We start from the raw sequence: 24,478 nt of genomic DNA on the forward strand, positions 1-24,478 counted from the left end.
GGATAATGCTTCTGAATCTGGTTATAGGAATATGAAGAAAACTTGCTGAAACAAATTCTTAGTCTTCTTTTCTGCTTGTTTTATGCCATTAGGCATGGTAAAGTAATAGAAGACAGATATGAAATATGGCAAGCATATGGCATTTGTATATAACTAACAACAAATGTAATTTTAATTTAGTCTTCTACAGAAAAAACAGATTTTCCATCTTTTTGTACTACAAAAACTATGAGCTAGAGTGCTGCATTTATTCATCATTCCTCTGTGTGCAGAATAACCTTGATTCAACTACGTACATGTTTGTTACAAGAACTAACTTTAATTCAAGAGTAAAAACTTTAATTAACATCTGCCAAGCTTTGCACAGCTTTCTCTCAAAACAGTAATACAAAGTGGATATACATGTTATCAGCTGACACATACATCATATGAATCAAGTCCAAACAACCTCCAAGGTACTTTGCAACATGTAGTATCAGGCCTTTTTAAAAAGAAAGCTCATCAACCTATCTGCTCAGCACCAACCAAGACAGAGCTTAGACTGTTTGGCCCAGAGAAGACAAGGCTCAGAGGCAAATCTCATCTATGTATATAAATACCTGAAGGGAGAGTGCTAAGAAAACAGAGGCAGGCTCTTTTCAGAGCCCAGTGACAGGACAAGCAGCAGTGGGTACACACTGAAACACAGGAGGGTCCATCTGAACAAAAGTAAACACTTTTACAGTGAGAGTGCCTGAGCACTGGCACACATTGACCAAGGAGGTTGCGGAGTCTCATCCTTGGAGATATTCAAAAGCTGTCAGGACATGGTCCTGGGCAACCTGCTCTAGGTGGCCCTGCTTGAGCAGGGGGGTTGGATCACACAACCTCCCTTCCAGCATCAGTCATTCTGCGGTTCTATGAATCACTGCCACAGGGCATTGATTCATCTATTGGCTTAAAAAGCATTAAACTAATTAACTTTAAATAAATTACTATATTGTTTCAACAGTTACTCTCAGTTCTCTGTTGTGCTTATTCAGCTGTGTTAGGTGGAAGGACTGTTTTCAGTGATGTGATATACATCCTCCCATATGTATTGTTCCTAGGTTTGTGGACTAAATCGTCTCTCATCTCATTAGACTGAAAACATACACACAGACTCTTGAAGTGTTTTGAGTTAAATATTTCTATTTTTAATAAATATTAATAGTTTAGTATTACTTAGCAAACACATGAGGATATCCTGGTCTTCCTCCTCTATAGTATTCTGGCTAAATGGTGTCTGTTCTCATTTATATTTAAGCAACATAAAAGCTCACTGTAAAGGGCAATGAGATTTATAAATTGTAGAGAAAAGTTTTCATGTAAACTGATCATATCTAAACAATATTTTTCTCTGCCCTCTGATTTTAGAGAGACATGTTAAAGATCTATAGAAGCAAAGAGCAGAATAGAAGAAAATAACAATACTAAATTCTAGAAAATTCTGTTAAGCTTTTATGAATACAGAATTTGTACTTGGGAAAATAAAGATGTTCCTTGTATTTAATTAGTCAAATAGATTGAATATTTCTTTAAATTCAGAAAGGATACAGTATGGATCTCTAGAAAATAAATTCTTGTTGACTGCATACATCTTTAACACTTGCATCATAGAAGTATTTATGTGGAAAGAGAACTTACTAGGAGATTTATCTTCTTCCTCCTTAGGTTCTACTTTTTCTGCTTTCGGTGGACCTTTGATTTTGTACATTAATGAACGGAGTTTGCCAGTCAAGGAGGAATCTTCCTCTTCTTCTTCCTCCTCTTCTAGTGGAATACCTTAGCAGACAAGAAAACTGGTTAGAAACAAAATTTAACCTTTGAAGATTAAATCCTTTAATATTTAAACAATACCAAAATATAAACAGGAATTTTTTTTAACTGGCATATTTCACACAGTATAAAAAAAATTTAGTAAGGCCAGCAACTTTAACGTTTGCTACTGTTGTACCCCTCAAATTATGTTAATTTCAGTACACATACTTCATATATACAAATTTATAGTATTATTTTTTCAGTATTATGACTTTGAAGATTCTACTATGGCAATTAATTTTGACTCAGAGTCGTATTTGATTAAATATACGACCGTTTGTTTCATATTGCAGAATGTAAGCTAAAGAAGGAAAAGTTTGGCTGTATCTATAGTACAATTTTTCAGTCGAGATATTTAGCAGTCATAAACAAACATATTAACTGAATTTAAAACTGTAGGAAGGCAGATGTTCAGAGATTATATCAGTGATACATGTTTTTCATTAAAACGTATACGATGAGATGGAATGTCATTTTACAAGGTAGTTTAATACAGTTCAGTTCACTATATTGCTTCACAACCATTCAAAGCATTTTCAAATCTTTCACACCTCTCAGTGATGATCAGATACCACATACATTCTGTGCAGAAGCAGAGAACATCTAAGCAAGTTCCCTTCAGACCAGAGCTAATTGTGCCGAGCTGAAATGTAAGCTTTTGCAGTTTGGATGCTGGTCAAAGTGAAATTGAGAAAAGGAAAAGATTTCCAGACAGAATACTAAAAAGATACAAGCTGGAGCAGAGGGAAAAGGATAAACTATAGAGGCTAAAACTGGTTTTAAAAAAGACACTAAGAAAGCAAAAAATAACTGAAATGCGGTATCAGGTTGGAGAAACTTTGTCATTAGCAGCTACCAAGGGGAAGAAGTTATGATCAGGAGTCACTAAGTGTCTAGGAAGAAAAAAATATTCAGAGGTAGTAGGAGAGAATGAGACAACTAGAAATTTAAATTTGAGACTACATATGGAATTTAAGGAATTGGAAAAGTGAGACTGGCTGGGCAAAATGAAAAACTAAGAATGAAGGAAGGCTACAATCAGTCTGGAGAAAGTAGGAAGAGGAAATGTAGCCAATAAGCAGAGGAAAGAGAAACCAGACAAGGATGTTAAAGAAAGCAAGAAACTACCTGGCATTAAAAAAAAAGCTAGGCCCTAGAAGCAAGAGAGAGACACTGGAAGAAGAACTCTTGAGAAGCTAAAGTGGACAGACAAGAAGAAATGCACTGGAATGAGTTAAGACATTGCTGGACTAGAGGAGATAGGGTCTGCAACTGCTCCAGATGGGGTCTCCTTCACTGCTCCATATCATTCATTATTACTTCTGCATCCTCAGAGTTGCAATCCATTCAGAAGCTGACCATCTCATGTTGCTACTGGCCAATCACTTAATTAAAGTGGCAGAGGTCTGTGCGCTGGAAGAGATGGTTCCAACCCAGATTAAGTGTCAATTTGATATTATGCAATAAAATCTGTTGTACATTTGTTTGTTTTATTTATAACCAAGAAATTACACACAGAAATTACGATAGAGGACTACTATTTTACTGGCAAAATTAACCACTCATAGTTAGGACATGTTAGGATTAAGTTTGCCTGAGTAACATCAATTCAGACTATTTGCATATATTCATTATGAAGCAGCCTTTAATTACTTGATTGCATACATATTTTTCCACTTAGACTGCAAAGTATACTTAGTATTAAAAAGCTGATTAAATACTCCAAGCACGACTCCTATTCATTTTATTTACAGCTGTGATTGCTTAGTACTGATTTTCAGGACTAAGTCAGGACACAGATAATGAGGATCATTTATCCTCAGTGACCACCTATGGTAAATCTGTACAAAGTAATGAATACGGTTTTGTTTAGAATCCAGAGGATGATTAAACTAGCTTAATCATGAGACTATGCTTTATCTTCAGTTCTCTTTCTGATTCAACATAAACATTTATAATGTAGTAAACAATAACAGAACTACACTCCTAAAAAGAAGAAAACCACCACAATCAGTAGGGTTTCACCTCACAAAAAGATGAAGAGTGATTGGGAGCTAAGCCACCTCAATAGTAATACCAGCAACAGGATTTCAAGGTAGAATAAATATACTGCAGAGCTAAGACACTTCCAAGTAAATCACGGGTCTTCCATAATCTTCATCCTGGAGCCTCAGAATTCTCTGATACCAAGTAGGCACTATCTTTGAAAAGCAGAGGTCAGATCAAGCACTAAGTGACTGAACAATGGAGATGATGGTACCTATTCTTAATAAAAATGGGGAGGAAGAGGTGTATCTATGAGGATATAAACTATTCACTTCAATGCTCGGAAGAAAAATGGTAGAATGAAAGAAAGAGTTTTTAGTAGGCACTTAGAAGCAAGGATGAGTAACTATCAACAGAGGACTGTCAAAACCAAATTATATTAAACCAACTGAATTTCCATCTATAATGTAGCTAACCTTACAGATATAAATCTCGATTTTAAGGACCTCTAATACCATCTTACATAATATCATCAGAAATAAGCTGATGAAACACAACCTGGATACCCACTGTCCTACTCATCTTTGGCTGAGGCTAAGGCTGAGGTAGTTGACAAATGGTAATTGGATTATCAAAATCACAGCTTGATGGTTGCTGGAAATTCTAAGAGGGTACTAAAAAATAGCAGCACAAGATGATAGCAGAAGCCTTAAGAGTACAAGCACAGAACAGCATGGGACGCATCATGGCTACAAAGAGAAATCATAAACTGTTAGAGGTCACTAAAAGAATGCATTTCCATGAACTGGGTAAAACTGGTTTTAGGAATAACCAGTGAAGAAAGAACTTGCAGACTGGATTAGTAAACATTTAAAAGTGATCTCAAACAAATAGAAGGAGGAAGAAGAGGAAGAAACTATTACCATACTCTTCCAGGGGAAGAAACTGAGATGCTGTCAATTCACTGTAATGACCCTGTCCCATTCTTCTTGAACAAGATGGGTGCCAACCATCATAGGACCAAGAAATGAACTGGTAGAGTGACTACCAATATACCAATCAAGTATGTAGATACGAAAAAGCTTGCATATATCAGTTTTAACTGCATAATTATTGGGAATGAGCAGTAATAAGTGGATGACTCAGACTATAAATATTAGTATCATTGCACATGGACTAACAATTCCAAGATTGTCTCGATTAGACTAAGATCTCAACAATATTTTTGGCATCACATATGAAATGTGAATACTTAACCCACATAAATTGCACAGGGTATCTGATATAGCTCACCCTTGAGGATACCCTAAGGAAATTAAAATTCAACGACTGGGACAACTCAAGCTATAATCTTCAGTGCAATAGTAGTTTATAATGATTGACCATCGCAGTTATGTATATACCAGGAAACTAAGCTAAAGCAGCAGCAGCACTCCTCATTTAGTGTTTTTTATTAAATTTTCTACTGCTCAGCTTCACAGCAATAATGTTCTTTCAATACTTTTTATCTACTTGTACACATACACATGCCTATGTAAATCTTTTAAGATAATCCAACCTTCTTGTTTGGATGATTTTTTTTTTTCTAATTAAGTCTAAAATTGATATATAAACAAAATAATATTGGATGATATTCAATACATATATTACAATGAAACTTAGAGCCATGCATAGGATTCTCATACTTTTATAATATGTACCAGTCTGCCAGGAAAGTCACCATGTAGACAGTAATATGTATAACAAAACCCCCTTATACTAGGATTATTTTTTAAACCGATCTGTTATTTTTTCATGTAACATGTCAAAAAAAACAAACAAAAAACATAACAAAACCTTGCCACTCACCACAGTGAATTAGAAGATCGTCATGAAATTCATATAACTCATCACGAATTTCCTCCGGACAGGGACAATCCTCCCCCAGTTGAAAATTCAGCAACATATTAATCTTTAAGGGAAGTAAAACACAGTTAAAACACTGAGATAGCCTAAAACAAATTCTAACATATAGCCATACTTCATCTGTTTATAATCAAATTTATAACTAAAATTAACATAAAACATAGATTTCTAATACATCTTAAGCAAAATACAAAGCATTTACTTTGTAAGCTTTAATTACAAATAACATCAAAACACCATTACACTTAATAATAAAGTTATTTTCTGGAGGTAGAAAAGACTACTTCCAACACAGATGTCAGCACAACACTAACATCATGCTAAATTTTAGCAACTAAAATTATTAAATTATCATCATCTTGCAGAACTGAATGCATCTCAGCTCCTCAATGTTGGGCAGTAATGTTCAATTTCTCTATTCTGTTGAGAAATCTTATGTCAACTGTCATTTCGAGCTTTCATTCTGAAGTACAGGTATAAGCATTCTGACATTCGGTATTCTGAAGCACCCTAATAAATTTTATTTCAAATTCAATTTTGGTTCTCTAGCAGTTCCAATGGTAGTTCAGAAGTCAGAACTCTATTTTATCATCACAAGAATTTTTATCTTTAGATTGAACTATTTGTTTAATATCACCTGTTCTTGAGGAGGAGACCGAAATTCTTTAGTCTTCTTGGCAGTCAAAGCAGCAGACATGTTCAAGGCTTGCATGAGTTCATTGTACCTGTATTTCTGATTGTATTGCAATTTTGATACGTAACGGTCTGCAAATGATACAATTGCTTCCACTCTATGTTGTAGCTCACAGTCACAGAAATAATTGAGTAAATGACACATCTAGGATAGAAAAAACAGACATAAGTTCAACAGTTTAATAAACTCCAACTGAGAAAGAACTGCAGTGGATAGTACACACTGCAACAGACTGTAAAAATGGGAGACTTTTTTCCCATATTTTTGGCACTGTAAAGGTGAAAAATTTATAGTTTTATTATCTGATCAATAATACTGTATTGCATTCACAGTCTTTCACTCCATGTACTCAAAACATGTAGAAATCATAGAATAGTTTGGGTTGGAAGGGTCTTTTAAAGATCACCTGGTCCAACCCTCCCTCTTTTAAAATACAGCTATGAAATAAGTATTTGCTATCTATTTTGAGTGTAGATATATGTAGAAAGAATTGCACCATCATCAAATCTGGTTATTAATGTGAGGTCATAAGGCTCAAACCACGACACAAAGTGTAATAAAGTTCTTCAGGATTTCAAATCTTATAGACAACAGAGCAGACAAAAAGTACTACCTTTGTTTCATCAATAGTAGAACATATACAATACATTTATATTAAGTGGTCACCTGAAGCTTAACAGATTCTGGCAATCTTGTCTGCAATAAGCCCTTTGCAGGTGCTTTCGTTACTTTTATTGCTTTCTCCCCAGCTTCTACGGCTTTTTCTTCAACTTGTGTAACCTCTTCCTTCTCTGTTCTCTCTTCTGTTTCTTCCTTGTGATCTCCAAACACATTGGGATCAATGAGAAGTAACACCTGCTTCACATCATCATCATCAAAAATCCCCATTACAAGCAATGTTGCTATCAGTTTAAGAACAGGAACAAACTGGAATGCAACCTGTCCTCCAACAGGGTCGCGTATATGAGCACCACTACACTGTACTGCCTCTGTTAGCATACTTATGGCCTTGGATTTAAGTGTATCAAGAGGTATCTCTGGGCTGGATGTCTGACGTTCTTCACTGGTCACAATAAAGCATGGAGTAGAAAAATTAAAGCCTGGTTTCAGACAAGTGCTAAGCCCTACTCCAGGTAAACCATGTTTCTTTGTTTCATCAGGATATAACTTAATAGTTCGAGTTTCATCTGTAACTGGAATGATAAATTCATTGTTCATCATGAGCTTGGCTTGCTTGGCATGCTCCAAATGAATACTAATGAGCAAGTCGTAGAATCCAGAACGTAGGAGTCCAGGTAAGTATTGATTATCTATTGTATAAAACAGCTGAGATATATCCACGTGGCTACAAAGTGCATAAGCAACTCTAGTATTACCTAGAGCGCTAACTGAGCTATAGAGTTTTAAAGTGTGGTAGTGAAACTTCATCAAATCTTCTTGTTCACATAATTCCAAAATATCAACACATCTGTTACAAAATAAAGAAACAGAACACCAGTCAATTTAATGAATAATAACTTTGTAAAATAGGAGTTTCATAATCTCTGCACATTTTGGTTGGTTCCACTTTACAACATTAATATTAAGGTTGATACTGACTAATCTTAAAATGTGCATCATTAAAACACAGTAAACAATGTTAATAATTTGATGACATTATTTACAATTAGTACTTCATAGGAAAAAAAAAAAAAAGGAAAATGTAAGACAGAGAAGCTTCTTTGGAAGCTATGGTAAATTAGAGCTTGTTTTTAAAATAAATGTATTTGGGATGATGAAACTCTGTGGTAATACTGTCACCAAACAGTGCCTTTATAGTTTACTGAGGATAATGGTATCATTTTTTTCCACAAAACAGAGTATTTTATAATCTTTTCTTGAGTTTGGTTTTATTAACAATAAATAAAATTGGTTATTGGATTATTAAAAGAAGCTGCAAAGTAACTGATGAAAGTACAGCAGTTAAATTATCTTTCGGCTATGCTTTTGCTTATAGTTTGGTTTGTCACTGGTTACAATATTTAATATTTAGATACATCTTTATTATCCACACTGAAGATAAAACCTAATGAAAATCTAAGAACATCAGGATTTTGTTAATAAGAACATAAAAGCTTAATTCATGTAAATTCAGAGTAGATGAAATATGAACAAATGATGCTTTATTACAGAAAAAAAATCGGCAAAATAGGCCTTGCCTGTTCTTTATATTTATTTTTTACAAGCTGAGAAAGTCTCTGTTTAAAGACCTAGAGATTTAAGAGACTATGCTATAATTTAAATAAAATCAAATAGTCGTGTTCTCTCTTATGTATGCAAATGTTGTCACATGGCATAAAAATTATTCAGCCTCCTGTACCCACTTAACTTTAACAAATATTGTATTATAGCAGATAAGATCAGAAATTCTAAACAACCTTAGTATAAATATTCTCCACAGCAGGTTTAACCAATACTCAGATACCAGCTTTCAATACATTTTGTCCACATCAAGTCACTGTATCTCCTTCCAAACGTACCTGTTTTCTTCTGGGATATGAAGTGCCATCATCTGAAGAGGTTCCAAACACTGCACAACCCAGCCATGACGTTCACTGACACGCTCAGTTTCTACTTTTAGAAAGCTGTTTGGCATCCTGCTCCATAAAACAGGTGTAATTGTTTGCACGTCAAGGCGTGGGGGACACTGAGGAACAGGATTTCTTTCTTCACTTTTAAAAATTGCTGCTGATAAAGGCATAGTATTCTGAAACAAATAAGTGCATTATAATTAGATGTTACAAAAATAATTTTGAATAAACCTGTAATACCAAAAGGAAGCATAATTTATTGATAGCAAAGAACTCATAGAAATACATGTTACTGCAATAAACAAAGTCCACTAAAAATCCCCAACAATGTGTTCTCACCAAATAACTTTAGTTTATTTTGACAAATGCAGTTTAGATTTGTTGAACAATTAATTTCATACAACAGTTACATTTACAGAGGTAAATGTAGGAGTCAAATAAAAAGTCATGCCATTGATTCTATTTTCCTAAACAAATTCAACTCAGCAGGAATTTCCATGGAAATAAATTTTTTGTACCTTTAATTTACCAAGTTCAAACTGAACTAAGTTAGTGCTTGTAGGCTGTACAAAAGTTGCTGGAAAAAGCTTTGTGTTTGGTTCAACCTAGAAGAGAAATGAGATTAAATTTTAAAAAATTATAAAAGCAACAAGAATCTCCTTCCATAATATGATATGATATGATATAAAATAAATACTATATAGCTTACACTTCATTATCAAATAACTGGAGACACTATATTAGTGTTGATTAGTAGTTTACTTCTAATATAATAATGCATTTGCTGAGTTATCTTTGTAGGCCCATCTAGCTTTCAGGCACATATGTCTGCTGCCTTATATGCTTTTAACACCCGTAGCAAGAACTTTGGTAACACTACATGTTGATTCTTCTCAAACACACCCAAATCCAACACCTTATTCTAGAGCAGCTCCTTAAAAATCCAGCCATTTTACAAATACATACTTTGGCTTCTGGTCTAGGAAAAGCACCCCCCACCCCCAACACAGACTGAGGGTAGATTACAGCTTTTTAGATCACCACACATCTTCTAGGATTCTTTCACATTTTATGCTGGACAAAATAATTCACTACCAAAAAAGCTCAAAACCAAATTTCTGAAAGAGGGAACCAGAGGGGGATAAGAAGAGGGTGAGAGTGCATCATTTGATCAGGATAGTGCAAGTCTTTATTTCCTATTAGGATTAGTGAATTTCTGATCCATACTCCAAAAGTAGAAGAGTGTAATTTCTTTTTAAAGATCTCAAAGATCTCTTATATTCCAGGCTTAGCATTTGTCTCTAGTGTTTCAAATCACAGTGAATCACAGTGCTGCAGTTTTAAAGCATCTGGTTGGGTTTGGGATTTTTGACAACCATGTAATTCTCCTTTCTCTATTATATCTGGACTCAAAGTACATGCCAGAGTAGTAATACCAGTTTGCCCTGAGGAATTCTCTGCAAGATCATCCACCCCTACACTGTCATGAAAAAAAGAATTAAAAAGATACTTATGGAATAATACATTATTAAGAAGATTTCAGTGCTCCAGGGTGGCTGAAAAAAGGCACACTCTCTACAACCAACTCAAGATTTCAGGAGTTAAATTAAATATTTTAATTTCATCATTGTGTATTTTGTGTATTATATATACTAAGTACAATTACAATACCCCTAACTTTAAGGATAGGAAACTATCAAAAATTGCAAAACAATAAACTGAGAGTCACAAAAAAAAATTAAAAACCCATATTCTTTTAGATGAGAAAACAGCTCCAAAACACCATATAGTTTAAACAAAATGTAAAATGATACCATATAATGAAAAATTTGTATGCAGAATAAAGTTTTTTCAAAACTAATACTATTAGGATAGATAAAACAATGTAGGGCCAGGTATGTACATTCTAATCTTTTTGGTCAGAAAAAAACCCCACAAACCCAAATCCAGAAACAAAAGGTATCCCACACTGAAAGACACTACTAATAAAATGTGTCTTATTTCATTAAAGCCTGAAAGGGACTAGAGAAAATGTAACTCGCAGTTTCTGATCAAAGATAGATATTTCCTAGTAATAATTATTGAATTTGTGATTTCTAGTCTTCTTTGAGGGTCTGAAAACAACAACTAACTGAGAATAAAATAGAACGTCCTATAAATCAGTATTTAAGATCTTGTTTCTGGTTCTGAATACCTTAACATTGGCCTGATAATTAATGACAAAATCTCAAATACATGCATATACACTTTCGTTTACTTTTCTATTATAGACAGTGGGATTTTTTTTCTGAATGTCACCATGACATTCAATACCTAGATCAAGAACTACAGCAAAAGTCACTTTTCCTCAACAGAGGCCTTTTAGACTGAAAACAGCATACAAATCTTGTCCCTCTACTTCAGTTAAGACAACTGAAAAGTGCAAATGCTTACAAGGTTAGAATAATTATCCTGCAGCCTCTATACCTGAGAAACATCAGACATTTGCTGTAATTTGAGTGAGAGATTAGATTTACTAAAGTATTTTAAATAGTTTATTTTGTGGTAAAAAAAGTTCAAGAAATGAAAATAAAAGCTACCTAAGACCATTTTCATTATTTTCAAGAACAGAGAAGAGTTTTAAATTACTTAAGCAAAAGTTGAGAAATATTTAATGCTGAGATGTAACAGTCCTGTTGGCATATACCATTGTATCTTTACAGGAAGTGCTGGATATTCTAATTTTTCAACAGACCAGATGCTAGCAGGTTTGTTGAAAAACATTTTCAAAAGCAACTCCAGGTATTTTTCCATGGAAAATAGATGAAACAGGAGAGAAAGAATTGCATTTTCTGAGATTATTGCAAATTTAGTATCAAGAACATGGTTATATTACTTGTAAATCATAAGAGGAAAAACCTGAAAGCGTTTTTTATACTAAAAGCAGGAGCAGGCATCTTCTACATCTATATTTTTCCTGGATTTCTTTGCAAAATTAGAAAAAGCAGATAAAGGCTGTTCCTTGAAAAAAAAAAAAAAAAAAAAAAAAGAAATCCAACACACTAAAATTCCATGGAGTTTTGCTCAGAAGTTGTAATATTGATTTGTATCTAGCAATCAAAAAGTAAAGCATGGGGCTTTACTTTCATCTCCTGTTTTCTTTTCCTAGGATGTTGACATTTAATATCCTCCCAGCATGGCACTGAAGTTTCTGACCAACCTCACAAAATATACCAAAATCACAGCTGCTGGATCATCTCCCATACCCATTTACAAGCTGTGCACAGCCCTGCCTCATTCACTTTCAGTGGAGTCAGTATGCAAAGTTCCTTTAAATTTAGTTAAATAACATTTATCTGTACTACAGATTTGTGGTTTTTTTTTGTTGACATAGAAGAAAGCAATGCATTGTTCGTAACACTGGATAATCTCTTCCACAGTGGATGCTCTACTATGGACAACTGACCTTACTAAGAGCAAATCTCATCAATCTGGTGCTGAAAACTTCTGTCAACTACTGATCCATTCGTATAATGACTCCATGTTTTGAGAACATTAACAGCATTTAGTGCCCGCTCCATTTATTTTGGCTTTGCACATTAATATACAATTGAATTTTGGGTTTTGAAGCTTATCAAATCACAAGATCTTCAAATTGCAGCTATTTGCAGAAGACACAAACCCCAGTCAGAAAAACTGAATTTATATTCTCAATCTATATCTAAAATTACTATATGTAAAGTCTGATTTTGACCTTATTGTAATTTACATAATTATTTCCCCTATATTGTATAACAGATTTAGTTGACAAAAAAAAAAAAAAGAATAATTAACATTCTAAGTCAAGATTCTGAACCACAAGAATTGATAGGTATGAAAATATTTCTCTGAACATATCTGCCAACAGTCCTCCTTTAATACTTGAAGTAACTGTAAGCAGTTGGAAAAATGTAGTCTTACAAAAGAGAGAGAGAAAATGAGAGATAAACCAGAATAATATAGGAAAACATATTATTGTCACATGAATGGCATTCAGTTAGATTTCTGAAAAGGAAAGGACAATTTTATAATAGCATGAAAACAACCATCTTCCTAGTTAGCTTCCTGAAAATCTGATACCTGATAACAAGTGCCAAGCTCTTTTCCATTGGCTGTGAATGACAACATTCCAGTAGCCAGGTCAACAAAGCATCCAATTTCTAAATCAACATTACTGCGACCTGATCTCTGGGAATTAGCAATTACATCTCCTCCCCAAACCATATAGCAATTGCTGCGCTTCACACTGAAAGAACAAAGAAAACAAATCATAGGTCACTCTGAACTTGACTAAGTATTCAGTGAAGATGTCCTTTTAAATGGAGTAATAGTTAGAGATCCTCAAAGGTGGTTGTGCTGCTATTAGCTTTGTTTTCTCATTAACAAACCCCATTTTTTAAAAATAATGCAAGCATCGCAGGTAAGGAATCAGACTAAATGCACATTTTTTTTTCCTTTTTTATAATTATGAAACAATTCCACATGCTTCTGTGTGCTCTGTAGGATACATTAAAACAAATAACAGGTTCATCCAGAGTGACCAAACATGGAAGTTAAATGAAAGAAGCATGACAAAACATTCTTTCAAACAGAACATTAATCTATGTAAAACACATTCACATATAAATGAGCACAGAACACTCCTACTCCATAATCACTTTTCTTATTAGTTTAAATTAATGTTTATAATATCATCAAGCTTGTGAATAATTCACTTTTGAACAGCATTAAAATACAATCTTTAATAAGTGATAAATAAATCCATACCTTTCATGAACCCTGCCTCTCTCATCACCTAAAGTAACTGTCACTGTACAATTTTTATTTAGGTCAAAATTCTCACTGTAAAAATGATAGTCTGGTGTTACCCAGCCAACCCAGACAGAGGATGGGTCTTGGCCAGCAAATATCCGTAGTGAATAAAAACACTGAAAAGAGGAAAACAACATATTAGTAATAGAAATCTAAATTATTTTATCAAGGAATACTCAAATAATGATTAAAACCCCCTATGTATCAAACTTTAATAACAGTAATTCACATTCTCTTAATGAGACATGTAAAATGCTCATAAACAGACTAGTGGTTTAAGATAGTGAGGTTTATGCCTAAAGTTATATAACTCTGGGCATTATTATTTATCCACAGTGTTATATCATAGCAAATGATTAAAAAGGCTTGTTTCAACAGATCAATTTGTAATGAACATGCTGCCACAACCAAATCTACTTCAAAAAGTAAGTACCACCAAACATCTCAACATATTTACTTACTGTAGTATAAGGAGGAGCAATTTCTTGGCTGTGCTTTCTAAAGATAAAGGAACATCAGTAAATTAGTATTTTTTTAAAAAAAAAAGTTAAAAAAGTTCTCATTAGTAAGCTAAGTGTATTTACAAGCCAACTCATGTTTGCTGGATACTGAGTATGCATGAGTAAATTAAGAACACAAAGACTGTGCAAGATACAAATATACACCCAAAATTATTGATTGTGGTTAAGGTGAAGAGGTGGGGAAGAGATAGATTTACAGCAGATGAAGTCAATGCTGGAAGATGCTGAATTCAGTAGTACCTGATATCTTTAAAAACCTTTCCCTCAATCTTTTTTTCTTTGCATGGATTAGTCAGTTTTCCAATAACAATGAGCTATTGAACAATAATGTAGACGAGCATTAATCCAGTGGGCAAAATATTCTAAGCTGGTTTTCCAGCCTGGCTGAAGAACTCTGAAAATCTCAATGATTTTGAAAGGATGGCAGCTGCTTAGCAATGAATAACTATAAAGCTTGTGATGCACCTCTTCAGAAGGTTCTCTCGTCTTCCGCAGCAAAGTTGCGTTATAAATTTATTAAAACCATCAAGAACAACAAAAAAATCTCAGTAACACGCATCCCATGCTAGTTCGTGCTTATTGCAGAAACAAGTATGAAACCTTGAGTGTAGAGTAATAAAAAATAATAGAATGTATCACATGTACATTGACAGCATAAAATAGGATAACTAAACCCAAGCCTAACCGTTTTTGGAAAACATCAGATGAAGTATTTTCCACACCCACACTGAAGTTGAATGATGAGCGGAACTCAATGGGCATACTCAAACGACAATATATCATGTCTGAATTGCTGTTCTGTGTGCCAAATGTTTTGTGAGTAACTTTTAACCGAGGTGGACTCTCAATGGTTCCATCAATTCTCCATATCTAAAAATAATAGAAATAATTTTAAGATAATATTATTCCAAGAAAAATGCTGAAAACTTTCATTAAGAAACTAGAGAATGAGATAACGGAAAGAGTCAACTTAAATTTTTCAAAATTAATTAATTTCAAAACTATGTAACTTCCTTCTCTGACAGGGAATCTATCCTGAAGAGCAAGGGAAGCAACAGATTCAGCACATGCTGACTGCAGTAAAAATTTTCAAGTTGTTCCATACAGCATTTAAAAAAAAAAATATATAGATTTTATTAAATTAATTCACTTTGAGTGCACGAGTAATTGAAAAATTGCTTCACAAGAACCAGTATTTTTCTACCACAACAAGAGGAAATATCAACTAGAATCGCTCAGATAAACATTATGAAGTCTGATTTTGATACTACTTTCTCTTGTGCTGAAAAAGTGAGTATGACAAACTCAGTGATAGGAACATTTTAAAAACATTTAAAGACAGGAATACAGTTGAAATGATCCTAATAAACTGAAAAAAAATGTTGAGATCATTTAGTTGGAATTCAGTGAAATGTATTTTGTTTAAGAAGAAAATGTTCAAAGACAACTATTGGGGAGTAATTGGCTAAACACCTAAGTTAAAGTAAACGGCCTAGGGATTACAGTAAAAGAGCTGATTAAGAATTCAAACATATCATTAGGGAATATATCAATATGGAATATTTTATACAAAACATAGGATAAATTATTCTGCTAGTAGATCAGTTGTGGAATTCCTATCACTGGTGCACTGTACAAATGAATGAAACAAATTACACTCGGTGACACCACAGACACTTAAGTGTCCCTCAGATTAGTGAAGTGGACTAGGTCTCTATTTAGCTCACACTTCCATTAATGTAAATGATGCTTAATTCAGCTGAACACTTAGATATTTAAGAAAAATGTATAGTAGAGAAGGTTTAAAAAAATGAAAGTGAATATAAGATAGAATATAAAAAATGGTTCTAAGAAATCACAACTGACATGTTTCAGGTAGCTAACCACAACAACATAAATTAGTAAGATATAATAGAACAGACAAGTATATTCATATGAATGGTAATACTACCATAAATGAAGTTGGGGACAGACAAGATCAACTGGAATTATCTAAGAGAGACCTAATAGATTTACATGACAAACTATCTGATGACAGTAAGTATTAGTAAGGGTTTAATGTCTCAACTTACTAAACTAACAGTTGATAAACAGGTGTCTCCCTAACATGTAACGTTACCTCAATGTGAGGATGATTTTTTGGCACATTGACAAATGTTGGTAAGCGTTTACTAAACCACATAGCAACATCTCGGTTCATGTTGACAGCAAAAGGTTCAAAACCTTCTTGAAGGCCACACATTGTGTAATACTTGAATGTACTGGCATCCATTCCAAGGTTCATACGACCAATCTGAGATAGACCCAGTGCACAAATTGGAACAAAACCTAAGAAAACAATACAACAACAACAAAGAAACAACAACAGTAATTTATTTGGAGAACACAAGCATTCTGGTTTGGATCCATCTAATGTAAGAGCTAAAGTTTAGCTCCTACAATTAATGCACGTGAAGTGGTGACAGTAGCAAGGATTTAAAGCCAACTTCTAATGTCTAAGTTCAATATAATCGATACTCAAAACCCTGAGAAATTAGGCAATGAATGGACACTACAGACACTATTCCATTTATTTTAACATTAAATCAGTTTAACAATGGTTAATAGTAAGTAATAGTAGATTTGTGTGAAAAACAAGAAAAATGTCAAGTGAGGAGGTAGTTTTGTGGACAATCAGACTGGAAAAAACAAAATTTGTTCTAGTCAGTTATTAATTTATTAGAAGAATCAGTTATCTTCATCATATTTAGACTAATAAACATGCCTGTATAGAACAAACTGGACACTGGAAGACAACCTTGGCTAGATCCAAGTTATTAACAAATGTTAAGTATGCTCTCTGAGGGTACTGAAGTTTCAAAAGGACTTTGAGATAAGGTTCAGGTATCTTAGTACAACTGTTTAAAATTTAGTTTGTCATCAGTAGCCATAAATTTGTTGCCAACTGTCATCACTCCATCATTCACGATGGACAAATACACAGTTCTTTAATATTGGCATTTTTTATGACTGAACTTTCCTGCTCTCCCTATACCTGTAGCAGACAATAGACAGGGATGAAAGGCTGTTGAATTATTTTTCCATCTCTCAAGAAACAGACTTTGGAGCAACTTCAGGGAAAAGCCAACAGTCCAACCTCTAGAGGAGAAAATTTCTCTCCCACACTTCAATTTTAAGGCTCTCTCAAGGCAGTCCCTCATTCTCTACCATTAGAAAAACCGTATCAATGCTCAGACCAAGGAGGGACAGGGAGGAACTGCAGTCTTCTGCCAATTCCTAATGGGCATGAAGCTACTACTGGTTGGAGGAGATATGCTTCCAAGGAGAATGTCAACAGAAAAATGAAACAAAAGTTTAAAAATAGTCCCTGCCTCCTTTAATACTGTCATGTAGATACTACTGTTCAAAAAAACAAAGGCAAAAAACAGAAGAGGAAAAATAGGCCAGGAAAGGAGAAATGCAGATAAGCTATGAATAGGAGGGAGGAAAAAAAAAAAAATTACAAACCAGATTCAATTTATGTTGGAAATATTTGTTCTTTTGGTGCAGCCTGTTACCACACAGTACTCATTTGGTCCTTCACAGACAAGAACAAAATGTGCGTATGCTCCAGTGAGATAATCAAAGACTACATTTTCAGCTTTTGGGAATTTTTCAAAGTGCTTATTATTACCACTTCTTCTTAATACTGAAGTTCAGTCCTGTAAGCAAGCCTAGCAAGGCCTGAAGAAAATTCACCTACTCTGACTGCTGAAATCCCATTAATATCTACTTGTGGTTAAAGGAAGAAAAGAAAATCAATTTGTGCCATATAAGCGTTCCTAAAATAAATTTTTATGAAGTTAACGTGTAGCGCATTCTCAAGGCTCATATCAGTGAAATACAATTTCCCAGCTCATGAAGCCATTATGACAGACTAGTTTTTCTGGGTCTTGTTTTGTTTTATCTTCTCTTAACCTTGTAACTATAAAAGGAAGATTACCAGTTTCTATTCCAAAATCAGCAAACGCAAGTTCTGAACCTTTACTGGTTATAAGCAACTCTCCATTCAGAGTAAATATAATTGATTTGTCATCCAAGTTTATCATACAACCAACCACATCTCCTGGTTGCCAGCTTCGTCCAAAGAATCCACTGCCTTGATGCCAACGCTGGCCCTAAACAAAAAAACAAGTAAATAAATACTGTGTTAAAATTAAAAAATAAAACACAAAATAAAGCAAACAAATATCTCACATTCCAGGATCTCACAAAAATTTGCAAACAGTACTGATCATGACTTTCAGGTAATTAATTTAATTATCTTAGTTATTTCACATAGAGAAACTAAAGCACCCTAACTTCAGTAATATGCAAACAGTAATTTAGAACCTGGATGATAACCACTTGTTCACTGGATTCCACTTCTCACATGCAGTGTCATTATCATCCTTCTGGTCCTTCAGGAGTTAAGTTTGGGAAGAAAGAATGTGCAGAAAGAAGAAAACATAGAAAAGGGAAAACAAAACTGTGGTTCTCTCTTCCAGTCACTGAAGAAAATTTGTTTTATCTTTGTAAAATACCACTTATATAAAAAAGAAAGTGAATACTATATTTTGTTCATGCTTATGACAAACTTCTTTACTCAGCTGGGTATATCCTAGGAAGATAGATATAAATCAACACACTTTTGTTAACATGATTTCAGTAACCAGAACTGAAATGCAGATAACTAACCAGCATGAAACAGAGCTCAGATATATCTTTATACGAATCAAAAATACTTGAGTAGTTGATCTGGAATATACAGCAGAAGCCTATACTGTAGTTCTCTGCCTAGCCTGTTCATAGGTTAAAAAAGATAAAGATGTACTGACTTTGCTTCCTTCAAATACAAATGCTTGGTCATCCGCTCCCAACTCTATGTCAGGTCGACAGGCTGGCCTGGCCCAGCCAACACGCATATCTCCACCTGTCACAGCTTCAAATTCGAAGTACCACTTTCCAGACTTCACTGCATAAGACTGTTCTACTCTGAAAAATCGTATCTTGTCGATGCTGACTTTTTCCACTGTTTGGTCAGCTGTAAAAATAAACAGAGAAAAAAACCCCACACTTTTTATAATTAGATGAAACTGTAAATGCCACTGTTTAGCTTTTCATCTGTCACCAGTATTTTCTATCTCTGAAAACAGATATTATCCATCACTGCATGTTTAAGAACCTTCACAGTAAACGTTAAAAAAGGAGGAACAGTAATCAGCATACACGTTCGAATGTGTAGCTAGCACATTCTAACTCTATACAGGATGTGTGGTTATCCGCTATTTAGAAACAGTTGATACTTTCAATGTCAAGCCCCAAACACAAAACTGACTAGAGGAAGCCTCAGAACTGTAAGATTACTACATGCAATATAATGTGATTCAATAAAGCAGCATTACAAAAAAATACTTTCCTAAAGTGGCCAATACATTTAGAACATTTTTAAAAAATTAGCAAATAAGTTTTCTTTTCATTTGGATTTTTATCAAAAACTTACAGAGGTATAGCAGATGGGAAGAAAAACTTCTAAAATAAATTTCTGCTCCTTATTTCAATAAAAAAATAATTACTGAACTCAGTGCGCTCCTTTGACTACTTCTTAAGAGCTAACTTTTACTTGAAGTTGTCAAGCCTAATCTGCAAACCATGTAAAAAAAATATTTTAAATTAATTCTGTATTATTTTCTTTCTTTCATTATTTCCAAATGAAAACCAGTATGTTCACTCACACACAAGATTTTTTCCAACCTAAAAATCACGGAAATTGTAATTATCATATTATCTACAACCAATCTTTTAAAAAAGTGTATCTAAGTAATATACAAGTCATTCACAAAGTATATTTGCACGTTTCATTAAAGTCCACTGCAAAAACACACTACTATTAATTCATATCTTAGATTTTCCTTATCTATTTCAGTGGTTTATGTTTTTTTCATTGAGCACTGAGGGAAAAAAAAGAGACCATGATTCTTATTGAAAGTACATACCTATCTCTTGATCAGGTGGCTCAATGCTATAACCATAGCCCGCAAATGTTCTAACAGCTTCACGGAGGCTATCTCTGTTTGATTTTTTAGTACGTTCATCTAATAAAGCATATGGCACTAGCCGAGGGTTACGTTTGTTCTTAAGATCCTAAAAGGGTATAAAAAAGAACAAGAAAACTGTATTTAAACATCACAAAGATTTTATATAATGAGACTGTATTCTGAAAGAATGTTAAGATTACAGGAGAGAAACAATATTGATAAAGAACAGTTCCATGAATGCAAGTCCCATTGTCAATAATATTAAAAACCTAAAGATAAGAATGAAAGAGAAGTATGGAAATATGTTCTTACACATCCTGCAGCTGCAGCTATGCAGGTCTGAGAATCTACTCAGGCTTGCATGGGTAACTCTTCTTTTCCTGCTTCCCACCCCCTCTAACTTTTCCAGACATTATATAACATTCAGTATTTATCCTCTCATTTAACACTCCCAACTGATGTCATAGAAAACAAAATCTCACACTTTTAACTTATTCCAGATGCATCTAAAGAAGTCTTACCTGCTGAATGCCATAGGTCCATCCTTGTTTTATTCTGTCTTTGGCCCAGACATTATGTGCATTTTCTGCTAGTTTGTCAACCAGAAATTCTTGAGAAGGTAGCAATTTCACTTCAGAAAGATCAAGAGGGGCAGGTTTATATCCATTTGACATCATATAACTGTAAATCAAAAAGGGAAATCAGAAAGTAAAGATACCCCAACTGGTGGTATTTGAAGTTTTTTATGTGGCATTCATAGGGTGGCATTCACTTTCTCTCTCCATTTTTCAATCCTCTATTCTCCCATTTCTTTGCAAAAATCCTGCATTTCATTTCTTCGTTGGCTACAATATAAACTGTATTCTAGCCAAGTCTCATTTTCCACCTATGTGCACCCTGTATAATTAAATGTGACCCAGATCCATATGTGAATCTCTAAATAGTTGCCAAGAAAAAAACAAATTGTTATTAAATGAGTAGTCTATTTTTTTTTTTTATATTTGTTGTGATAAATAACAAAAGAATTTTGCTTTCGCTAAAAGTAATTAAACAATTACTTTAATTGAGTTTGGCTAAAGCTGTTATTAAAAATTAGTGTTGTTAAAATTATAACAGTGAAGCAAGCCTTTTTTGATCACAAGTTAGGCATATGGTTGGGCACTGTGTGGAGCTGGGCAAGCAAAAGGATGGGGGGGTGGTCTGTGGTTAGGTATCATGTAAAGAGGAATGGAAGCCAGCAGAAAAAGGGTTAAGTGAAGCAGTGGAAAAGTGCAGGGAGAGGCAGCCCTGAAGAAACCAAGAAGTAACAGTGCAGGTACAAAAAGGAGGACTGGAACTATAAAACGAGGCCCCTTCTGGGGCAGGGCACGCCATTGTGCCCAGCGCTGTATTCTTTGCTCCACTGACTTTGTTCCCAATAAAACTTTTTTTATATATATACGTGGGCTTGTTTCTCACATTTGTCATTTAAGACTTTCACATAATTTCTATTTCAAAGATCTGCATGATGACTTCTTATGAAAGTATTTTTTATGCATTATTAAATATGATATTATTTTATATACTAGTCTGTAAGGATTGCATTACCATGTTTCCAACAGAAGAAAACATATTTCAACTACTGTTCTTCCCACTTTTTCACTGAATAATAAATTTAGTAGTTTTTTAGTAGTAGGTATTGCCCCCTGCAACCATTCCACACAGTATAAAGACTACTCTGCTGTTTCAGACATATGCAGACTCTCTTGCTCAAATCAGACCATTTCCATTTGTTAGAATGATCCATGTAGGCAGTTGATATTTTAACAAGAGTCAGAAACTAAGATTTATTTGTTCTGTTATAGAAGACAATAGAATCAAAACAGTATTATTATAGATTGCCTGAAGTATGAACCTTGGGAATGGCTTTTCTTCTTTTTTTTTTTAATTAACACCATCAACTGGATCAAGATTATGAATTCCCATGTAAAACTTTATTTTACTGCTCTCTTTAAAAACTTAATTTTGTTTCTCATGGATAAAGCTGTTTCAGGAAAAAAGACATCTTGCGGGTTGATAAACTGATGTGAAATGGTAAGTAACCAAACTACTGTTTCTGTCTTCAAATTCTGTTGCAGGACGGGGCTTTAATCTGTCCCAGGAAGACTACAGAATCCCCACAGACAAGGCTGAAATAGATATGTAATCCTTGATTAATCTTCACCACTTTTAGGTTGATTACTACCGATGACTTAAAGATGTCTAAATAAAAAAAGATTATTCAACTACTTTAGTTCCTACTGTCATAGTTTAGCTACCAAATAAAACTTAAAGCAAAAACCAGATTGTATTTTATACAATAACCTGCATATGTACACTTCCTAGAAATGTGCATTCTAAGAACAGTAAGTTTCATTTTTTTTTTATCTTCTTTAAAGAAATGCATTCATAATGTCTCTGGAAATGTGTGCATGTTGAAAAAACATTTTCTTGGAGGGGAAGGAAGGAGAGGTGCAAATCAAAACAGGAGTTATAGGAAAACAGTATATCCTCTTTCAAGTAGATCAATTTACCATCATATACCATTCTTTGCTATGTGACAGAAAAGCATTTCAATGTTGTTTTTAACTCTGGTATATCTATTCAAAGATCATGTAACACAGATATAATTGCATGTGGTTTAAGTATGCGACAATTTGTGTTCCTGTGAGTCACTCCATAAGGTGATGTAATGCAGCAGTATTCAGCGTCAACCATCATCACAGGCAAGGTAACCGACCAACAATGTGCTATGCCTGTATCAGGTATGGGGTTCACAGCAAGCATTTTTTAAGTGACCTTAGAGTATTTTTTGTTTACTCTGTAGTTGCAAATAACATATAATAGTTACCATAAAGTACATACTTTTTAGGAAGTTTGACTTTTTTAAGATCTTCCTCAGCTGCTGGATGAGCATGAACAATGTGACATCCAAGGGCCAAAAGGGTTCTGCCAACATAAAAAAATGGCAGTAGTGAAACACGTTATAGTGCTCACCCATTTTATAAATTTCTTTTGGTTTTAGTATAAATATGCAGAACTAATGATATCTAAAAACCAGAAAAGTCATTCAAAATAATGGAACTTCAAAACCCAAATATTTTAACTTCTCAAAAACAATAAACAAAACCTTCAAAGTCTAAAAAGGTATAAATCTGTGCTTGAAAGTTATGCCACTCTATTAAAACCAACAGGATTTGGTGTTGTTTTTCCCTTTGTATCTTTGTAGAGAAAGGATTTTTTTAAATAGCTCTGAATGTGTTCCTGGAACTTCTAGAAAATTTAGCAGAACACACTTTGAATGAGATATTCTAATACTTTTATATCTTACAATATTATAAAATGCTTGAATTAACAAAAAAAACAACAAAACAAAACAAAACAAAAAAACCCACAACAAATCCCCTTTTTTTTTTTTTTAATTTTTATTTTAAAGCTCACTTGAGGGTTTCAGTTGACATCTGTAGATTATAATTCTTCTCTGTCTCGGGTAATTTTGAGAATTCCACAAGACAAGGATGATGCCTTTTATTATCATCCCGTATCTGTAACAAAGCAACAGAAAAAAGTACTTGCCTGATACCAGATTCAAGCTAGACTCAGAGTCAAAGAAAAAAAAAAACCAATAAATTCTTTGCAACAATGAAGACATTGTAAGCAATGCTATTTATCTTTGCTCAATGACAGTTACTCATCACTATATAAATTAATTTTCCCATGATTCATTTACAATGCACACTGTAAGTACTCCTCCATAACCAACAAAATCAGAAAAAATCTAGCTATTTCATGTGTTCTGCATAAATACATGAAACATAAGACAGCAAGCCTGTAAACTCAATGAAAATTTCTGCTGAATGCCTGAGCAATATATGCTCGATAGAGCAGACTGATTTATTATACACATTCTGATTTAAAAACCTTAAAGCATCAGTTGATAAAGTTTTCCAAATTCTACTAGATAAAGTAGAGCATTCTTTTTCTGACAAACACAAGTCTTCAAATGCTTAACTGACTCTTAATTAAATAAGCTTTCACTCAATGCCAAGTGCTTCTATT

The 24,478-nt window shown here is 33.9% G+C and overlaps 1 protein-coding gene across 1 annotated transcript in view; it reads right to left on the reverse strand.

The window, feature by feature from the left end:
- RYR3 (ryanodine receptor 3) overlaps nucleotides 1-24,478 on the reverse strand; it is a 241,921-nt gene that overhangs the window by 111,431 nt on the left and 106,012 nt on the right. The window contains exons 23-39 of the mRNA XM_032984720.2: nucleotides 23,861-23,964; nucleotides 23,285-23,368; nucleotides 20,923-21,082; nucleotides 20,360-20,507; nucleotides 19,202-19,407; nucleotides 18,328-18,502; nucleotides 16,465-16,673; nucleotides 15,031-15,215; nucleotides 14,286-14,322; nucleotides 13,780-13,940; nucleotides 13,093-13,258; nucleotides 9,513-9,599; nucleotides 8,944-9,170; nucleotides 7,091-7,892; nucleotides 6,368-6,568; nucleotides 5,674-5,776; nucleotides 1,666-1,803 (exon numbers count right to left, since the gene is read on the reverse strand). Coding sequence (XP_032840611.1) covers nucleotides 1,666-1,803; nucleotides 5,674-5,776; nucleotides 6,368-6,568; nucleotides 7,091-7,892; nucleotides 8,944-9,170; nucleotides 9,513-9,599; nucleotides 13,093-13,258; nucleotides 13,780-13,940; nucleotides 14,286-14,322; nucleotides 15,031-15,215; nucleotides 16,465-16,673; nucleotides 18,328-18,502; nucleotides 19,202-19,407; nucleotides 20,360-20,507; nucleotides 20,923-21,082; nucleotides 23,285-23,368; nucleotides 23,861-23,964 — 3,193 coding nt within the window. The remainder of the gene's footprint in view (nucleotides 1-1,665; nucleotides 1,804-5,673; nucleotides 5,777-6,367; nucleotides 6,569-7,090; nucleotides 7,893-8,943; nucleotides 9,171-9,512; nucleotides 9,600-13,092; nucleotides 13,259-13,779; nucleotides 13,941-14,285; nucleotides 14,323-15,030; nucleotides 15,216-16,464; nucleotides 16,674-18,327; nucleotides 18,503-19,201; nucleotides 19,408-20,359; nucleotides 20,508-20,922; nucleotides 21,083-23,284; nucleotides 23,369-23,860; nucleotides 23,965-24,478) is intronic.

This window comes from Tyto alba, unplaced genomic scaffold (assembly GCF_018691265.1).
Source record: "Tyto alba isolate M040663 unplaced genomic scaffold, T.alba_DEE_v4.0 Super-Scaffold_18, whole genome shotgun sequence".
Taxonomy (NCBI): domain Eukaryota; kingdom Metazoa; phylum Chordata; class Aves; order Strigiformes; family Tytonidae; genus Tyto; species Tyto alba.